At 31.3% G+C, this 14,784-nt stretch overlaps 1 protein-coding gene across 1 annotated transcript; it reads right to left on the bottom strand.

Annotated features, from left to right (window-relative positions):
* Positions 1 to 11,126: 11,126 nt before the first annotated feature.
* LOC106766374 ((3S,6E)-nerolidol synthase 1) lies at positions 11,127 to 14,571 on the bottom strand. The gene is made up of 7 exons (XM_014651106.2): positions 14,342 to 14,571; positions 13,979 to 14,252; positions 13,414 to 13,783; positions 12,966 to 13,184; positions 12,554 to 12,692; positions 12,139 to 12,393; positions 11,127 to 11,489 (listed from the first exon to the last, which is right to left on the bottom strand). The coding sequence occupies exons 1-7, from the start codon at positions 14,513 to 14,515 to the stop codon at positions 11,145 to 11,147; spliced, it is 1,776 nt and encodes a 591-aa protein (XP_014506592.1). The 5' UTR covers positions 14,516 to 14,571; the 3' UTR covers positions 11,127 to 11,144.
* Positions 14,572 to 14,784: the final 213 nt, after the last annotated feature.

Here is a 14,784-nt window from a genome sequence, read left to right as displayed (position 1 = left end):
TCACTCTCGTGAAACCACTAAGTTTTTTCTTTCTCGTTCTCTTTGTATTTCCATTGCTCTCGTTCAGGCATTCTCTCTACATTTCCTTTTGTGGTCGTTCTCTTTATAACATTCTCATTCTCCATTTGTTCTACTTATCTTGTCACCGTTAATAAAAATGACACAGGCTTTCGTTTTGTTTTCCGTCACGGTGGTCAGTGTGTGGCCTTGGTTATTTTCGTTTTGGTTGTCGAAGGTGGTATCTTCCTCTTCATTGTCATTTTGGCTACTCTAGTGGTATCTTCCTCTTTGCCATTACGATGACCATTGCTATCGTTTTGGTTGTCATTTTGGCTTTTGTGTTTTGGTCGTGATGGCGGTCGGTGTTCCTGTGGCTAGTCTTTGTGTTGGTGTGGTTGGAGCAGCACTGCCCATTTTCACAGTCTTGGGTGCACTGGTGCAATGAAGGCTTACGACAACAGTTATTTTTGACATTTGACAACAGTTTTCGAGCCGAGGTATATTTAGACGAGTTAAAAAGGGGGGAGTTTTTGGCCTCAGTTCAAAAGAACCGATGTCATTTACCTTTAAAATAAAAAATAAAAATAAAAATTGTTGATTTGGCCATAACATTTGCTCTAGTTGGCCGATTTGGCCATATCATATATCGATTTAGGATAGAAAAGAATGTTCAACGCTGTAGCAGCCCACATAGTCAACTGTTCCTTTTAGATTTTTTTTAAACTTCGCAAAAATATTTCACATACATACACTTTGAATTTTGATCTAAATTTTTTTTGGGAGCTTCTCATGGTATTTTGGTGGTTTGAAAAAATTTGCAGGTCATTTATATTTTTAGCTTTACCCTATGGTTTACGAACAACGTATGAACAACAAAGGAGCTTAAAAATTGAAAACAAAAACGAAATTTTATCAAAAATCAAAACGATACTAAGCATAAAGATGACTTCAGTGTCGAAATAAATCTTTGCACCGTTGAGGGAAAAATATTATCGGTGAAAATGAAAGAGTACCTATACATGAAACTAATCGATCAAAACGAAAGAAAAACAACCATAAAGCAGTTAATCAGCAAGAATTTGTGTAAAATGAAAGAAAAGTTACCTGTGACGGTCACTTAAAGCCTTGTCGTATCAGAGAAGAAGAAAAAGAAGAAGCAAAAAAAGAAAAGACAAAAGCGGAAAAATTAGATGAAGTTAAAACAGGAGCAGAAAAAGAAGAAGAACCAGAAGGAACAGCTACTGAAGAAGAAAAAGAAGAAGCAAAGAGAAAACAAAGAAAAAAAATGTAAGAGGAAGCTTTGTTATTTCGCGAAGTATAACCCTAAGACACTCTATGGCATCGATTCTAAAGCCTAAAGCCTTCCGAAAAAATAAAAAATAATATTTTCAGTTGAAAATTTTGATTTTTTTTAAACTTTATGCCTCAGTTCGCGGTATAACCGAAGCATAAATTCCTCTATGACATATTTTCAAAATAACCAAGGTCATAGGACTGCCAATTGAAAAGTCAACTTGCAACATCTGGAACCTATTAAAGTAATTCAACGAAAAATCGAAGCCAAAAGTCCTGTACAAAAAAATTTTCAGTTGAAAAGTCTTAAATTGTCAGTTTCACAAGACCCTATGGTCGTGGTTCTATAAAGAAACGAGGCCAAAAGTTGACCTTATGGCAACGGTTCTGTAGAGAACAGAGGCCAAAAGTCCTATACAAAATTTTTTTCAGTTAAAAGTCTTAAATTGTCAGTTTCGTAAGATCCTATGGTAGCGGTATGCAGAGAACCAAGGCCAAAAGTCCTGTACAAAAAATTTTCAGTTGAAAAGTATTAAATTGTCAATTTCGTAGGACCTTATGGGATCGGTTTTACAGAGAATCGAGGCCAAAAGTCCTGTACAAAAAAAATTTCAATTGAAAAGTCTTAAATTGTCAATTTCGTAGGATCCTATAGCAGTGATATGCAGAGGTCAAAAGTCCTGTACAAAAAACTTTTCGGTTGCAAAGTCTTAAATTGTCAGTTTCAAGGGACTGTATGGCAGTGGTTCTATAGAGAACCAGTGCCAAAACGACACTATGGCTTCCATTGTTTTTAGAACCGAAGTCTATATGTTTGCGAAAATTGCAAAAATGCCACCGTGTCTTTTTATGATTCAGTTTTGTGGGAACCGAAGCGTAATAGGTGCATTAAAAAGTCATTTTTTTACTAGTGGTGGCTGGTTGGTGTTGTGGGTGGTTGACCCTACTCGTTTTGTATCGTGATCTTTTTGTTGTGTTTACAAGCAAGTTTTGAACCTATATTACTATTGTTGACGAAGTTATGTTGCTTGATACTTATTGTTACATATTGCATTTGTTGTGAGGAAAATTAGATATTGTGATGTTCACAATTTTTTTATAGCCTTCAGTGTATGTGGTATTGCATTCAATTGGTGTGATTATCCAATTGGTTTGGTTACCTTCAGTGTTAGAATTGATGAGTAAATAGTGAGGTCTACTGTAGAATGAGAGTTCATGCTATCTTGTTTTTTTTTTTCTTTTCGTTGAATCCAAAAGAAGAATGGACATCGGTATAAATCCTAATTAGTAGGATTGTTTAGGAATGTAAAGAATTTGAAGTGAGGCGTATTAAACTAAATTCGTTGAATAATTCTTTAGAGATAACAATGAACCAGAGTTGGATAAATATTATATGCACAACAAATTTATAAGAGAGTGGAGTATAACAATTTCTTGAATTTATAAAGATGAGTGTTTCAAACATTTATAGAAGATTCTATTTGCTTATGTGTTAACTGTTTGAATAAGTTAACAACATAAAGTATGATACACATATAAGGGTGGCACTCTTATTCGTGAAAATATTGCATCCAAACAGATGCAACAAGTATGCATATGTTGCGCACTCCCAATGTTGTTTCTCACAACACTCACGATACACATCCCTCAATCAGCTAAGCCTAATTTTGGGACCACGTGCGGTCCACGCCTTAATGGTCGACAATAATAGATCAAGCTTCTTCAAATTTCAGCGACTCGATCTCAAAAGATTACGCCATAGTAGGCAAGTGAAGCATCGATGACACGTCATCTAATGTGACAATCATCTCACACAAAGGACGATAGAAACTGATTGTGTGAAAATTTCATCTGTCAACAAATGTCAATATCATTTTTCGGTCTAGTCGTGTGAAATATTAACTAAGGGCATTAAATCAAAATTCATCACAAAATGTTCACTACCTCATTATATAGGCCATCTTTATTTATTTTTCATGGGAGATTAATTTGATCTTCCCTCAATCCTACGTAACAAAAAAATATTTAAAAAATAATTCACATTATTCATTACCAAATAATTTTCAAGTTCTATATTAACCAAACCTTAAGACATATAAAACATGTGCGTATAATGAGTCAGCAGTAATGTTTCTTGTGGATCTCTTGAAAATCCACCTACTTCCTTTTCTTGTTGAGCAACATGTTTTTGCTAAACAACATGATGCTGCTCTTCAGTAACATCATGTTTCTCATGAACATCAATATTAACTTCTTTAGTTCGTCCTCGATATCATAAGTCTTCTTTTCCTTTCACTTGTGTTGAACTCTAAACACGATAAGTAAATACATCTTGTCTTTTATCCATATATGTGACCACCAAAACATACAAACAACAAAAGATAATAAAATATTTAAATATTTCAAAAAATATATAAATATTTCAAAAAATATATAAATAATTAAATATAATGAAAAGTTACAAAATTAAAAGAAAAAACCAAAATATAACAAAAAAGTTAATAAACCTAAAAATAATTCCAAGCACATTCGTTGAGAAAAACAAAAAAAAAATTCAAAAAACATATATTCAAAAGTCATAAAAGAAAATAAAATAAAATAAAATTTTAAAAAAACATAAAAGCAGATTTCGAAAGTCGACTAAAGATTAAACAAATTTTAAAATCCAGCATGAAATAAATCGACTTTCTAAATTTGTTTAAGCCTTCACTAGTATTTAAAATACATTTAAGGTTTTACTGACTTTCAAAAACTAGTTAAGGTTTTGACAGATTCTAAAGATCCAGCGAAACCTTAATCGACTTTCAAAAGTTAAAAAAATTTAAACTGGATTTTGAATGACGGTGAAAGGCTCGCAATTTCTGATGCTCACGTTCTATATCAACGTAAAACATGCAAGTATATTACTAATTTATGCATTACACTCAGTGAAATTCAAACCAAAACGAGACATCACCAACCAAACAAGTTTCAAACAAATCTAAACAATGTTTACATGTTTTCTGTGGAATGTAAAAGTTTGATAATGGAAGACAGCAAAAGACCAAACCAGCAAAGAAAAAGGAAACAGGAAAAAAAATCAGAAAACTAGAAATGTGGAGGAGCAAAGGAAGAAAGGAAACTTCGTTATTATTGTTAGGATTGAAGAAGGCGTTGCATCGACATTAGGGCAACACCCACTTTAAAGTGCAAGTTGAGAAAGAAAAGTAAAACATAAAAAGATTTTAACTTTTGTTAAAAATTATTTTATTTAAGGTTAGATTTGTTATTTTAAAAAATTTTGAAAAAAATTGGAAATACATACAGAAGTCAATGAGGTACAGTGAGAACGACTCTTCAATTAAAGGTGTGGTCCAAACAAGAAAAATAATACGTAGGCGAGGTCAAAGTGTAACGTGTAGGTATATGAAATATGTCACTACTTTCCAGACACAACAGATTTTGGTTTGTTAATAATAATAATAATAATTCATTATTTTAAAACCTTTAGTTCGTCAAAATAAGATCATAAATCAGCTTCTCTAAGACTTAGCGAAAGCGATGACTTGGAAAAAATACAAAGAATGTTGAAAAATGTTTACACACCCCATTAAATGCATCGTTATTCGTCAAATATTCGTCAAATATTCCACATTCTGAAATTTCTAAGAAGTTGCTATTTTGCTTCCCCGATTTTATAAATTTATTTTGAATTAAATGGTTAATTCAACTTATTAATGCTCGTTAGGTTTTCTATCTGCAAATATTCATTTGTTGAATTAGATATATTCATACACTAAGAAGTCATTGCACAGTTACAACTTCCCAGTTCAAAAGCTAGGGTTTCTTAAAAAATCTTTTGTAAAGATTTTAAGAAAATTATTTCGTAGAACTCCCTTTTAATTATTTTTTTGCTCAATTTTTCTTTAAACATTTTTATGAAAAGATTATCTCAACGTATCCCCAATGAATCTAAGTACAACCACAATTCAAGTCAGAGGTAAACATTTAAGGATTACATTACACACTCGCTATCAAAAGCTGAGAAGGAAAAGTTGTCAAATTTTGCCACCGTTTTCCATTTGTAATTCCAAAGTGGAAGCAACATTGCTTTCAGTTTGAATTTGTCACCTAATTAAGGTACGAAACTTTATATATTAGAAAAAAACATGCATGTTACACGGTCCTAAGTCAAAATAATGTGGTTATTTTGTCTGTATTATATGAACAGAAACAAAAAAATGACTGATCAAATAATCTTCTCGGAAAACTTAATTAATTTTATAGAAAAATTGGTGTGATAAATGTCATTTGTTCTTACTACAAGAAAAATATCATTTATATACGGATTACGTATGGAATTTTATCCGTAGGCCAGAGATTTATTACATACAAATTTTACGTACAAATATTAAAAATTGAATTATATATGGATTATTCCATATGTAATCTTTCTTAACTTGTTTATTGTATCATATATATGATAGTTTAACCATCATGTTGGTTCAACAATCATGTTAGTTTCCTTTTGATTTAGCTTAATTTCTGGTGATAATTTGACAATTGTGTTTTATTCTTATCAACTATAAATTCTTAGTGTTTAACAATTGTGTTTGATCACCTAATTTTTTTTTATAAAGTCAAAAAGTTTCGTACGATTTTTTTTAAGTAATTACATACAATTTTTTTTCATATATAATAACATACATATCTTTACATATTTTTCTTTATGTAATTATATACATATTTTCTATATATAATTACATGTGAATATTTTATGTAATTATATACGAATAAATTCATATTTAATACTATCTATGATCATTTTATATACGAATTTTTACCCGTATATAATATGTAGATAATGTTGTTTTACATACGAATTCTTTGTGTTACATATAGATTTTGATTGTAAATAACAGTAATTCTTTTGTAGTGTTTATTTTTTATTTTTCAATGATAATTCCCTTGTTAGTGAAGGAATAGAGTAGAAAAAAAATGCAGGTGAGGCGTAGGTCTTGGTTTGCGACCTCTGTATTTTCCTCCTTAACGACTAGGTGCCATCACGAGTCCTCACACTCTTGTGGCCAAAACTTGGTGCTGGTGAGCCACTACAGCTGATTATGAACACCTAGGTGGAATATTTAGCATCGTTGTTTTCTCTAGACGTGGCAGCAGAGAAGCGAATCGAAGGGTTGGTGACGAAGGTTGGAGAGAATCTCTTCATCATGCAATTATGTGTGGATGGGTCAAAAGTTTATTATTCCCTTGTATTCGTTCATGCAAAACGTTGATTGTTTTGATTGAATGATTTAAAAGATAAGGTTTTAGGAAGTAGAGTAAAATACTGGGAGGGGTCACAAGGGTAAGAGAGCTAGAAAAGATATAAAATATTTTTAAAAATATATTTGTGGGTATCCAATGTGGATATTTATAAGTTTTTTTATGTGAATACCCAATGGATAATGAGGTGGATAATGGAGTACTATTTTTTCATGTGAGTCGAATAACGGATAAACATTATCTGTATCTAACTTGATCTGTTATCATCTTTATACAGGTGTTATCGATTGTATGTATATGTATTTTTTAAATATTTTGGGAGTTTGGACTAGTGATATTTTGAATCAGTGGTTCTGTGTCTAAATAGAAAGTTTGGGGTGTATTAGTAAGTCATTTCTGACTTTTTAGAATTCTTAAGTTACTTAAAAATGAGTTAGAACTTGTAGAATTCAATTTTGATATCTCAAGTGAGGTTTTGATTAAGTTTGTATTGAAATCTTGTGATTAAACAATTTAAAATGAGTTTAGGTTGGTTTAGATATGCTCAATTAAGTAAATTCTAGTTTAAAATACAATTTATAAGTGTTAGAAGTTCGAAAAGATGCATAGGATAGGTCATGAGAGGTTGAAGGGTGCAAATTCTGCAGATTTGATGTTGTAGAATTATGTAGTCTCGTTGAGCAAGTGTGTGTCCACTGAGCGAGCAGAACACTTCTAGTTGAGCGAGAGTTGTCGTTGAGCGAGAGGTGAGTGAGTAGATCCTATTGTTTCTGTTTTCGCACAACGAGTCTTTGTGGCTGAGCGAATGGGCTGACAAACACTTTTAGCTGAGCGAGTAAAATTGGTGGCTAAGCGAAAATATTAGATTTTCAACTAAGTTTTTATATATTTTCTTAAAGTGTGTGCAATGTATGTGAGTGTTTGAATGATTGGTTTCTATTACTTGTTGTGGAGTACAAATTGATTTATAATATGAATTCGAAAAAAGAATATGTATATGGTTTCAAATGGATTCAATGTAAAGGTGAAGTGATATCAATGGTTTCATGGTTGGTAAATGTTCTAAGGAGGGACATCTTCGGTGTGATTTCAAGTATCTTTAGAATGAATGCAGGGAGCTCAGTCTTGGGGGTTATCCTAACACTTTAATGATCTTTCATTCTCAAGTAGGGAAGATTGAATAATGTGGTAAAAGTAGTATGAGGTCTTAGTCTAGGTGCTACTTGGAGGCCTACGACGCGGTAACAGACTAACCTTGTTCAAGTGGTAGGGTAAAACTAATTGGCAATGACTTTACAAAGTAGTAGAGGCCATAACAAGTGCACAACTCGTCATAGTTCGACATTCATTCTAAGTTCGGACAGTCAGTTTAGCTCTTTGCATGTTAAGATGTTTGGATTGGATTAAACTACATATGACTATTATATGAAATGCTTTAAACTTATAAAGTATTGTTTTGTGTCTAGCTTACCCTTGCTTTTCTGTTGTTTGTCTTTGTATGTTATTTCTCTTTTGCAATAATCACTTAAATGATGTGAGCTTAGGAAGAAGTTTTTACAGTTATTTCAGCGAAAGGTGAGGAAAAAACAGAAGTGTAGTTAGATGGATCTACAAAAGTAGATCTCTTCTTTTGTGAAAAGTTTGTTTTATCTAGTTGTTCTTATAGCATATATATAATGTTTCATTAATTTTGATAATTTTATACTGTTATAATATATATATATATATATATATATATATATATATATATATATATATATATATATATATATATATAAATATAAAGAAACTCGATTATATATTTTTTTCTGTACAAAATATTTATGGTTAAGCTGATTCAAATATACTTATGCTTTAACTACGAATAAAAATTCATTATCTCACAATATTGTTATTCAAGCTAAACTCTCCATTGTTTAGAAAAATATCATGTTCTTTTTGCTATTAATTGGTTTTAGGATAAATTACTATTTTTCATCTTTTTATTAAAAATTCAATTTGTTTCTTCTTTTTTAATTTAGTTTTTCAACTTTTGAGGCTGATACATCGTTGTCCTTTCTACTAAATTAGACGGACCGACATTGTTATTTGTTTTAAAGTAGTAAAGCATTCCTAAAATCCATCTATAATTATGGTTTTTATTTTTAATTATTTATACATTAAAAACACAAATAGGAATTCTTAACATGCTTTTTTAAATAAAAATTCAATATCTTCACTATTTAAAATCAAAATAGTGAGATTTAACAATATCATTAAATATCAATCAAAGCTCACTGACAATTTAAAGTTTTTGGAAATGATAAATTCCTCCGTCATCAACTTAACTGGAACGAGAGAGGGCCACGTTACATCAATTTTAAACATAAAGGCAATATCCATTTTAAATAAAACAAGTTGATTTTTTGAAAATAAATAGAATACACAACTTGTCATAACTGGTGTGTACGCTATTATTTTGTTCATCAATCACGTGTTTTTTATTTTTACGGATTGTCTCATTCATATGTTGTCATTCAATTTTCAAGACAAGATATTTTCCAAGACAAGGTTAATTTTATACCACTGGCTTAAAATCATTCTCTTCCACATGAATCTAGATTATCGAAATCTCCAACAATTCTCACCATATAAGTATCTTTCTCTTTTGCAAGTTTGTATATTTAGTAGAGTTTGGATAAAAATATACATCATTAAATCACACCACATAATAATTTGTCCTTAGAAATACTATAGAAATACTAACTAGTTTCTCTTACTTCAAATTGAACTTCTAACATACTAAGCTCTAATAACTTGAAACCTTATAAAATATTATACTTTTATATAGAAAATTCATATCAGTGATATGGATAATCCTAATCAAACAAATATTTATTTAGAAAATGATATTTTAAAACCAATTTTTGACACCATTTTTACACTGCACACGTGTCAAAATGTGGTTCGACGGTTTCAAATTAAAATAAGCTGAGACAAAGGTATATTTGAAAGAGAAAAATCAAAGGTGTTTTTTTTTTTTTAATTTGAAATCGTCCAACCACATTTTGATACATCTGCAGTGTCAAAATAGTATCAAAAAAATTGATGTTAAAATATTATTTTTCTATTTATTTTGTGCCCCTAGAGTCACATGCAAAAGTTTTTAGTACATGAATGCAACACTATTAAAAATTGATTGAAAAGAAAAGTTAGAAACAAACTTACGCAAAAATGAAATTCTGATACTACATGTATAATTTTTTATGCAAGACTCTTATGATACATTCAGGTCTTCAATCAGATAGGTAGATTATCATAGTCTTAAAGAGTGTGTAGAGAAAGAAACACGGATAAATTTTAGATAATGGATAGCTTTTATAAAATGAAAATCAATTAACTGATTTTATATTTATAACTCAAACTTTTAATAATAAAGTAATCAAATTTTATTTATAAAATTTATGTTTACATTTAGGTATTTTTTACATTCTTACATATTCAAAATTATATGTTAATTTGATACTATAATTAAATGTTATTAATGTAAAATGTGAGATATAATATTATTTAGTGTCGCAATTGATGTATAGTAAGTCAAATTGCACAAACTTATATATTTACACAACTCTTCTGTAGTAGGAGAGTCTTTTAACCGATATAAAAGGAATTTGTGCATAGATATAATATAAGTTACTGAGATTGTAATAATGACTTATAATGTGATGATTTTTTTAAACATTTTTTCTTTTCTCTTTCTCTTTTTTCATCTATAATTATAATCACTGCATAATTTTCTAATAAATTTGTTCACTTTTTGTTACATGTATTCATTTTGAATAATTTAAATTAGTGTCTCTTAATTGAAGAGAAAAGAAAACATTATTACAATAAATATATATATATATATATATATATATATATATATATATATATATATATATATAATTATATATATATAAAATCTTTAAGTTAAAATAAAATGTTAGATCTTAATGTAACAACAAGGAAAACATTTAACTAATAACATAATTCAAAATAAACTCTTCAAACTATGCATGGAATAGTGGGTATTAAATAATAAATTCAAATAAGTTAATGATTTTTTTTCTTTTTTCTTTTAATTTTTCATCTTGTTATTTTGTTTTCCTAGAGTGAAATTATTCTCTAGACGATTTTCCTATTTCTCACTTGTTCAATTCATAATCTAAAGGATACCAAATTAATTTCAACAGATGTACAATGGTTAGCAAGTAAAATGGATAAAAGACTAATGAGAAGAAAGTAGAATTATAATTCTTAATTGCTTCGTTACACGTGGCAATTTAAAACTTCTTTGACCTATTTGCGTAGAAACTTATTCAAAGCATATACATGAAAAAGGTTATCTTAAGACAGAACATCGGGAAAGTAATTGGTCATGGACCATTCAATCTCGGATAAGCAGTTGACATGTCAACGGAATCTTCTTAAACTCATTTAATTTAATAAAAATAAAAGTAGTTTACATATTAAAAAGGAATAAATCGAACATTAAAATAATTTTATTTAATTCGATAAACTTTGAGATTTTATTTTAAAAATAAATTTGTTACCACTTATATTTATAACTATTCAGTTGATGTAAGATTACTTGATGAAACAGTGGTTTGATCTTGAGGAATACTTTTCATAGCACCACTTTGAAGCAACGATATAACATACTCCTCTAGCTTGGATGGAGTATTTGTGTCATAACTGTACATGAGAGGCACCATGCGAGTAGCATTGAGGCAAACTTTGGTGAAAGAAGATGGTAACTGATTTGCATCTGTGAGACATTCTTGGTTCAGACGTTTCCATGCATTCGAAATCAATTCAGTTGCATGCTTCCTTGCCTCTTCAATGGAAACTTCCGGATGCTCTATCATGTAGCACTTCATATACGACCCATCATTCGCATCACCTTTAACACCCTGCATTAATTAGCTTAAGTGAGGTTTGCCTTCATATATATATATATATATATATATATATATATATATATATATATATATATATATATCTTATATACACTAGTGCAGTGAGAACCGCGGCCTATTCCCCCTGCCACCTGCTGACATTCTCCATCAGTCAGCCCCTGCATTAAATTGACAGGGGAATAGACAGCGGTTGGTCAGAGAACCGCGACCTATTCCCCTGTCAATTTAATGCAGGGGCTGACTGATGGGGAATGTCAGCAGGTGGCAGGGGGAATAGGCCGCGGTTGGTCAGAGAACCGCGGCCTATTCCCCTGTCATTAAATTTTTTTCCTCTGGAGGCAAAGGGGTTGGTGACAGGAGTATATGCCGCAGTTATGTGGGGAACCGCGACATATAAGTTCAATTTATTGTGGCATAATGTGCGCTGTAAAAAGGTAATTTTTTACTAGTGATATTTTCTATATATTGATAAGTGATCAACAAAAGAGATGGAATGATAGCCGCATATGTATATTTCAAGGAAAGATGGTGAAGTTAAGTTATCCATGTTAAACATTTCAAATGTGAATTATCTGTAGTCCACACACAAATAATTTAAAGTGATATCAATGATGACGTAAGAAAAAGATGGTTTTCTGGCTACCTTAGAATGGTCCCCTTCCAGATCATCACACAACCTTAGAATGGTGGCTGTTGCAGATAACAGAGTTGGAAATCCCTCCATTACGGCGGCTGTTTCCTCCGTTATACCCTCACCTATGAAAAAGAAATAGTGCACAAAGATCATATGCACCCCAGTGCTCACTATTCCGTTCTTCAGGTACTCTTCTGCCTTCGGCACGTACCCTGATCTAAACCATTTTGCTTCTTCCAGAAAAGCATTCATGAGCATTACCCACTGTAACAGCCAAATTAGAACAACAATCATCATTGATTCTTGAAGGATGTTATACGAGGGTGTTTGTAGTTAATGAAAATAGCCTCGTGTGTTGTGTGTGTCTTCTCACAAAGCAAATATATTTGTATGTAACATTTACAAAACTTTAACGAGATTTTACCGATTTTACTAAGGTTGTTATAGGATTCCATCCGTGTTTGGTGTTGACCTTGAAAGCAAATTCGTTAGTTATGCCATAAAGAGCCCTAAAACATCCTTTCATGTATTCCGGTAATTGCTCCATGGCTGCCATGTCCCACCTGCACATGTTCACCCAGTCAGTTGGCTTAGCCAGAGAAAATAATTCAAAGCAATGACCATNCATTTTTTTTCTTCTCCTTTCATTTTACCATGAAAAGATGTACGGCAGCATATTCTAAAAATTGAAAAGTAAGATTTTATTTGAACAAAATTTTCTGTAAAAATTAAAAAATAAAATAAATTTCTGGATAAACTAAATAATTTTTTTAAAAAGAACTCTATACCTTAGTTAAAAAAACTTTAAAAAAACAAAAAAATAGTTTGTATAATACCTCTTNACAGCTTCTGTAAAGAGAGTGAGTTCATCAATATTTGCACAAAAATCAAATATATCATCAATGATGTAAACCAGGGAGAGTGATCTTGTGAGCTCAATTCTTGCTTCTGAGAGTCGTGGGTCTGGGATGCATGCCATGGACCACATGTACCATTTTATTGGTTCGTCTCTTGCGAAAGGTAACTCATTTGCCAGAGCTAGCTCTTTCCACCATCTATAATTAAGCACAAATTGTTAATATGATACCCTATGAATGATTAATGATGATGCTACTATATTATACAGAACGCTATATTCAAAGAAATTATATCTAATAACTTCTTTGTCGTATAATTATTTAATAATACAACAAGTAATGAAATAAAGGAGTTTTTGAATGGACTGCGTAATTAATATGAGTTATAACCATGTTATATATTTCTCTTATATTAACTGCAACTTACTTGGAAACTGCAAAAATCTCCTTCAGATGCAAAGAGCTCATAATTTCAGNGTNTATTCTGCATANTTCTTTTAAAGAGCTTGTCCATCCTGTGTTTTGTAATTGCAAAGNGTNTGTCGATGTGAACCTTGGCAAGCTTTTACGAATAGGATATCTTAATGAATCAGCCACAACTTTCACTTGAGGATGGTCATGAAATCTNGACAACCACATATTTAGATACTGGCGGCTAGATTCCTCTGCCTCATCAAGATAATCTTCTCCTTCTATGCTTAATTGAGAGGCTTCAAACAAAGCAATTAACCCATTGATATCCTTACACAATGATAGTTTGAGCTTGCCCTTATTGTCCCAGAACTTGTCAAATATATCTGTAAGATGCAGCAACAATAATACTTACTTCAGTACTAAAGAAATTCCAAGCATTCCCATTAACCTTTCTATCCTTATCTAGCTTTATGTAATAAATGCTAAAATGTTAATAGTTAATGGCTGTTCTACTTCCTCGACTATCTCATTTTCATCAAAAATTAGGTCATCATTTTGAGACAGCAAGGCACACAAACCTGCNTGGATGTAATACCCCTCTTGCCTTAACAGACGAAATTGAAGTGCAACTTCTGACAGTTTTTGATAGTCATTTCGATGGCTGTTAACTCTGAGCATCAGTTCCTTCCTTTTAAGAATTNCTTCAATTTCCTCGTTAAAATGGTGCTCAATACCTAATCTTTGGATNGAGTCCACCATAAGTAAATCATGGTCAGAACTTTGTATTGCCTTGCCAAGAAGTCCCCNCTTAACTTCCTCCAATGTTTTAGCATGTCTTATTTGAAGTTCATCCTGAAAGATTAATATTGGTAGGGTCAGCTAGCTACAAATAATATCAAACACCTTCATGTGAAGCATGAATAAAAGAAAGTGACCCTTACCCTATCTTTTCCATTTTTAGAAATATGGATATCTTGCTGCAATGCAATGGTGAAATGGCTTTTACTACAGTGGGCATGCTTGGGGCTGAGCATTACAGCCGGAATTGCTGAGCAGTTGGTTGGAGAAAATATAGGCTGATTTGGTACAGCAAAGATAGAGTGAACGAAAGGCATTGTAGTGTATACTAAGGTTGGGAGCTGTTGAGAAAGATAAATAAGAGATAATGAAAGGAATGTAGAATACATGGAATTTGACTCTATTTATAAGGTTTCACATTCATGGAGCCACGCCTACCTTTCTTTTTTGGTGAACCATGAGAAACATGAGTTTGGGAGTAGGCTTCGTAAACTCCAACGTCAATTTGGGACCATTCTCTCATCATATGACAGAGGAAAATGCATTTACATTCATTTTATGAGTGAAATAGTTATAAAAAAATAAA

This window comes from Vigna radiata, chromosome 7, assembly GCF_000741045.1.
Source record: "Vigna radiata var. radiata cultivar VC1973A chromosome 7, Vradiata_ver6, whole genome shotgun sequence".
NCBI classification, from domain to species: domain Eukaryota; kingdom Viridiplantae; phylum Streptophyta; class Magnoliopsida; order Fabales; family Fabaceae; genus Vigna; species Vigna radiata.
The sequence above is the reverse complement of the archived record's forward strand: the minus strand, read 5'-3'. Positions and strand labels throughout refer to the sequence as shown.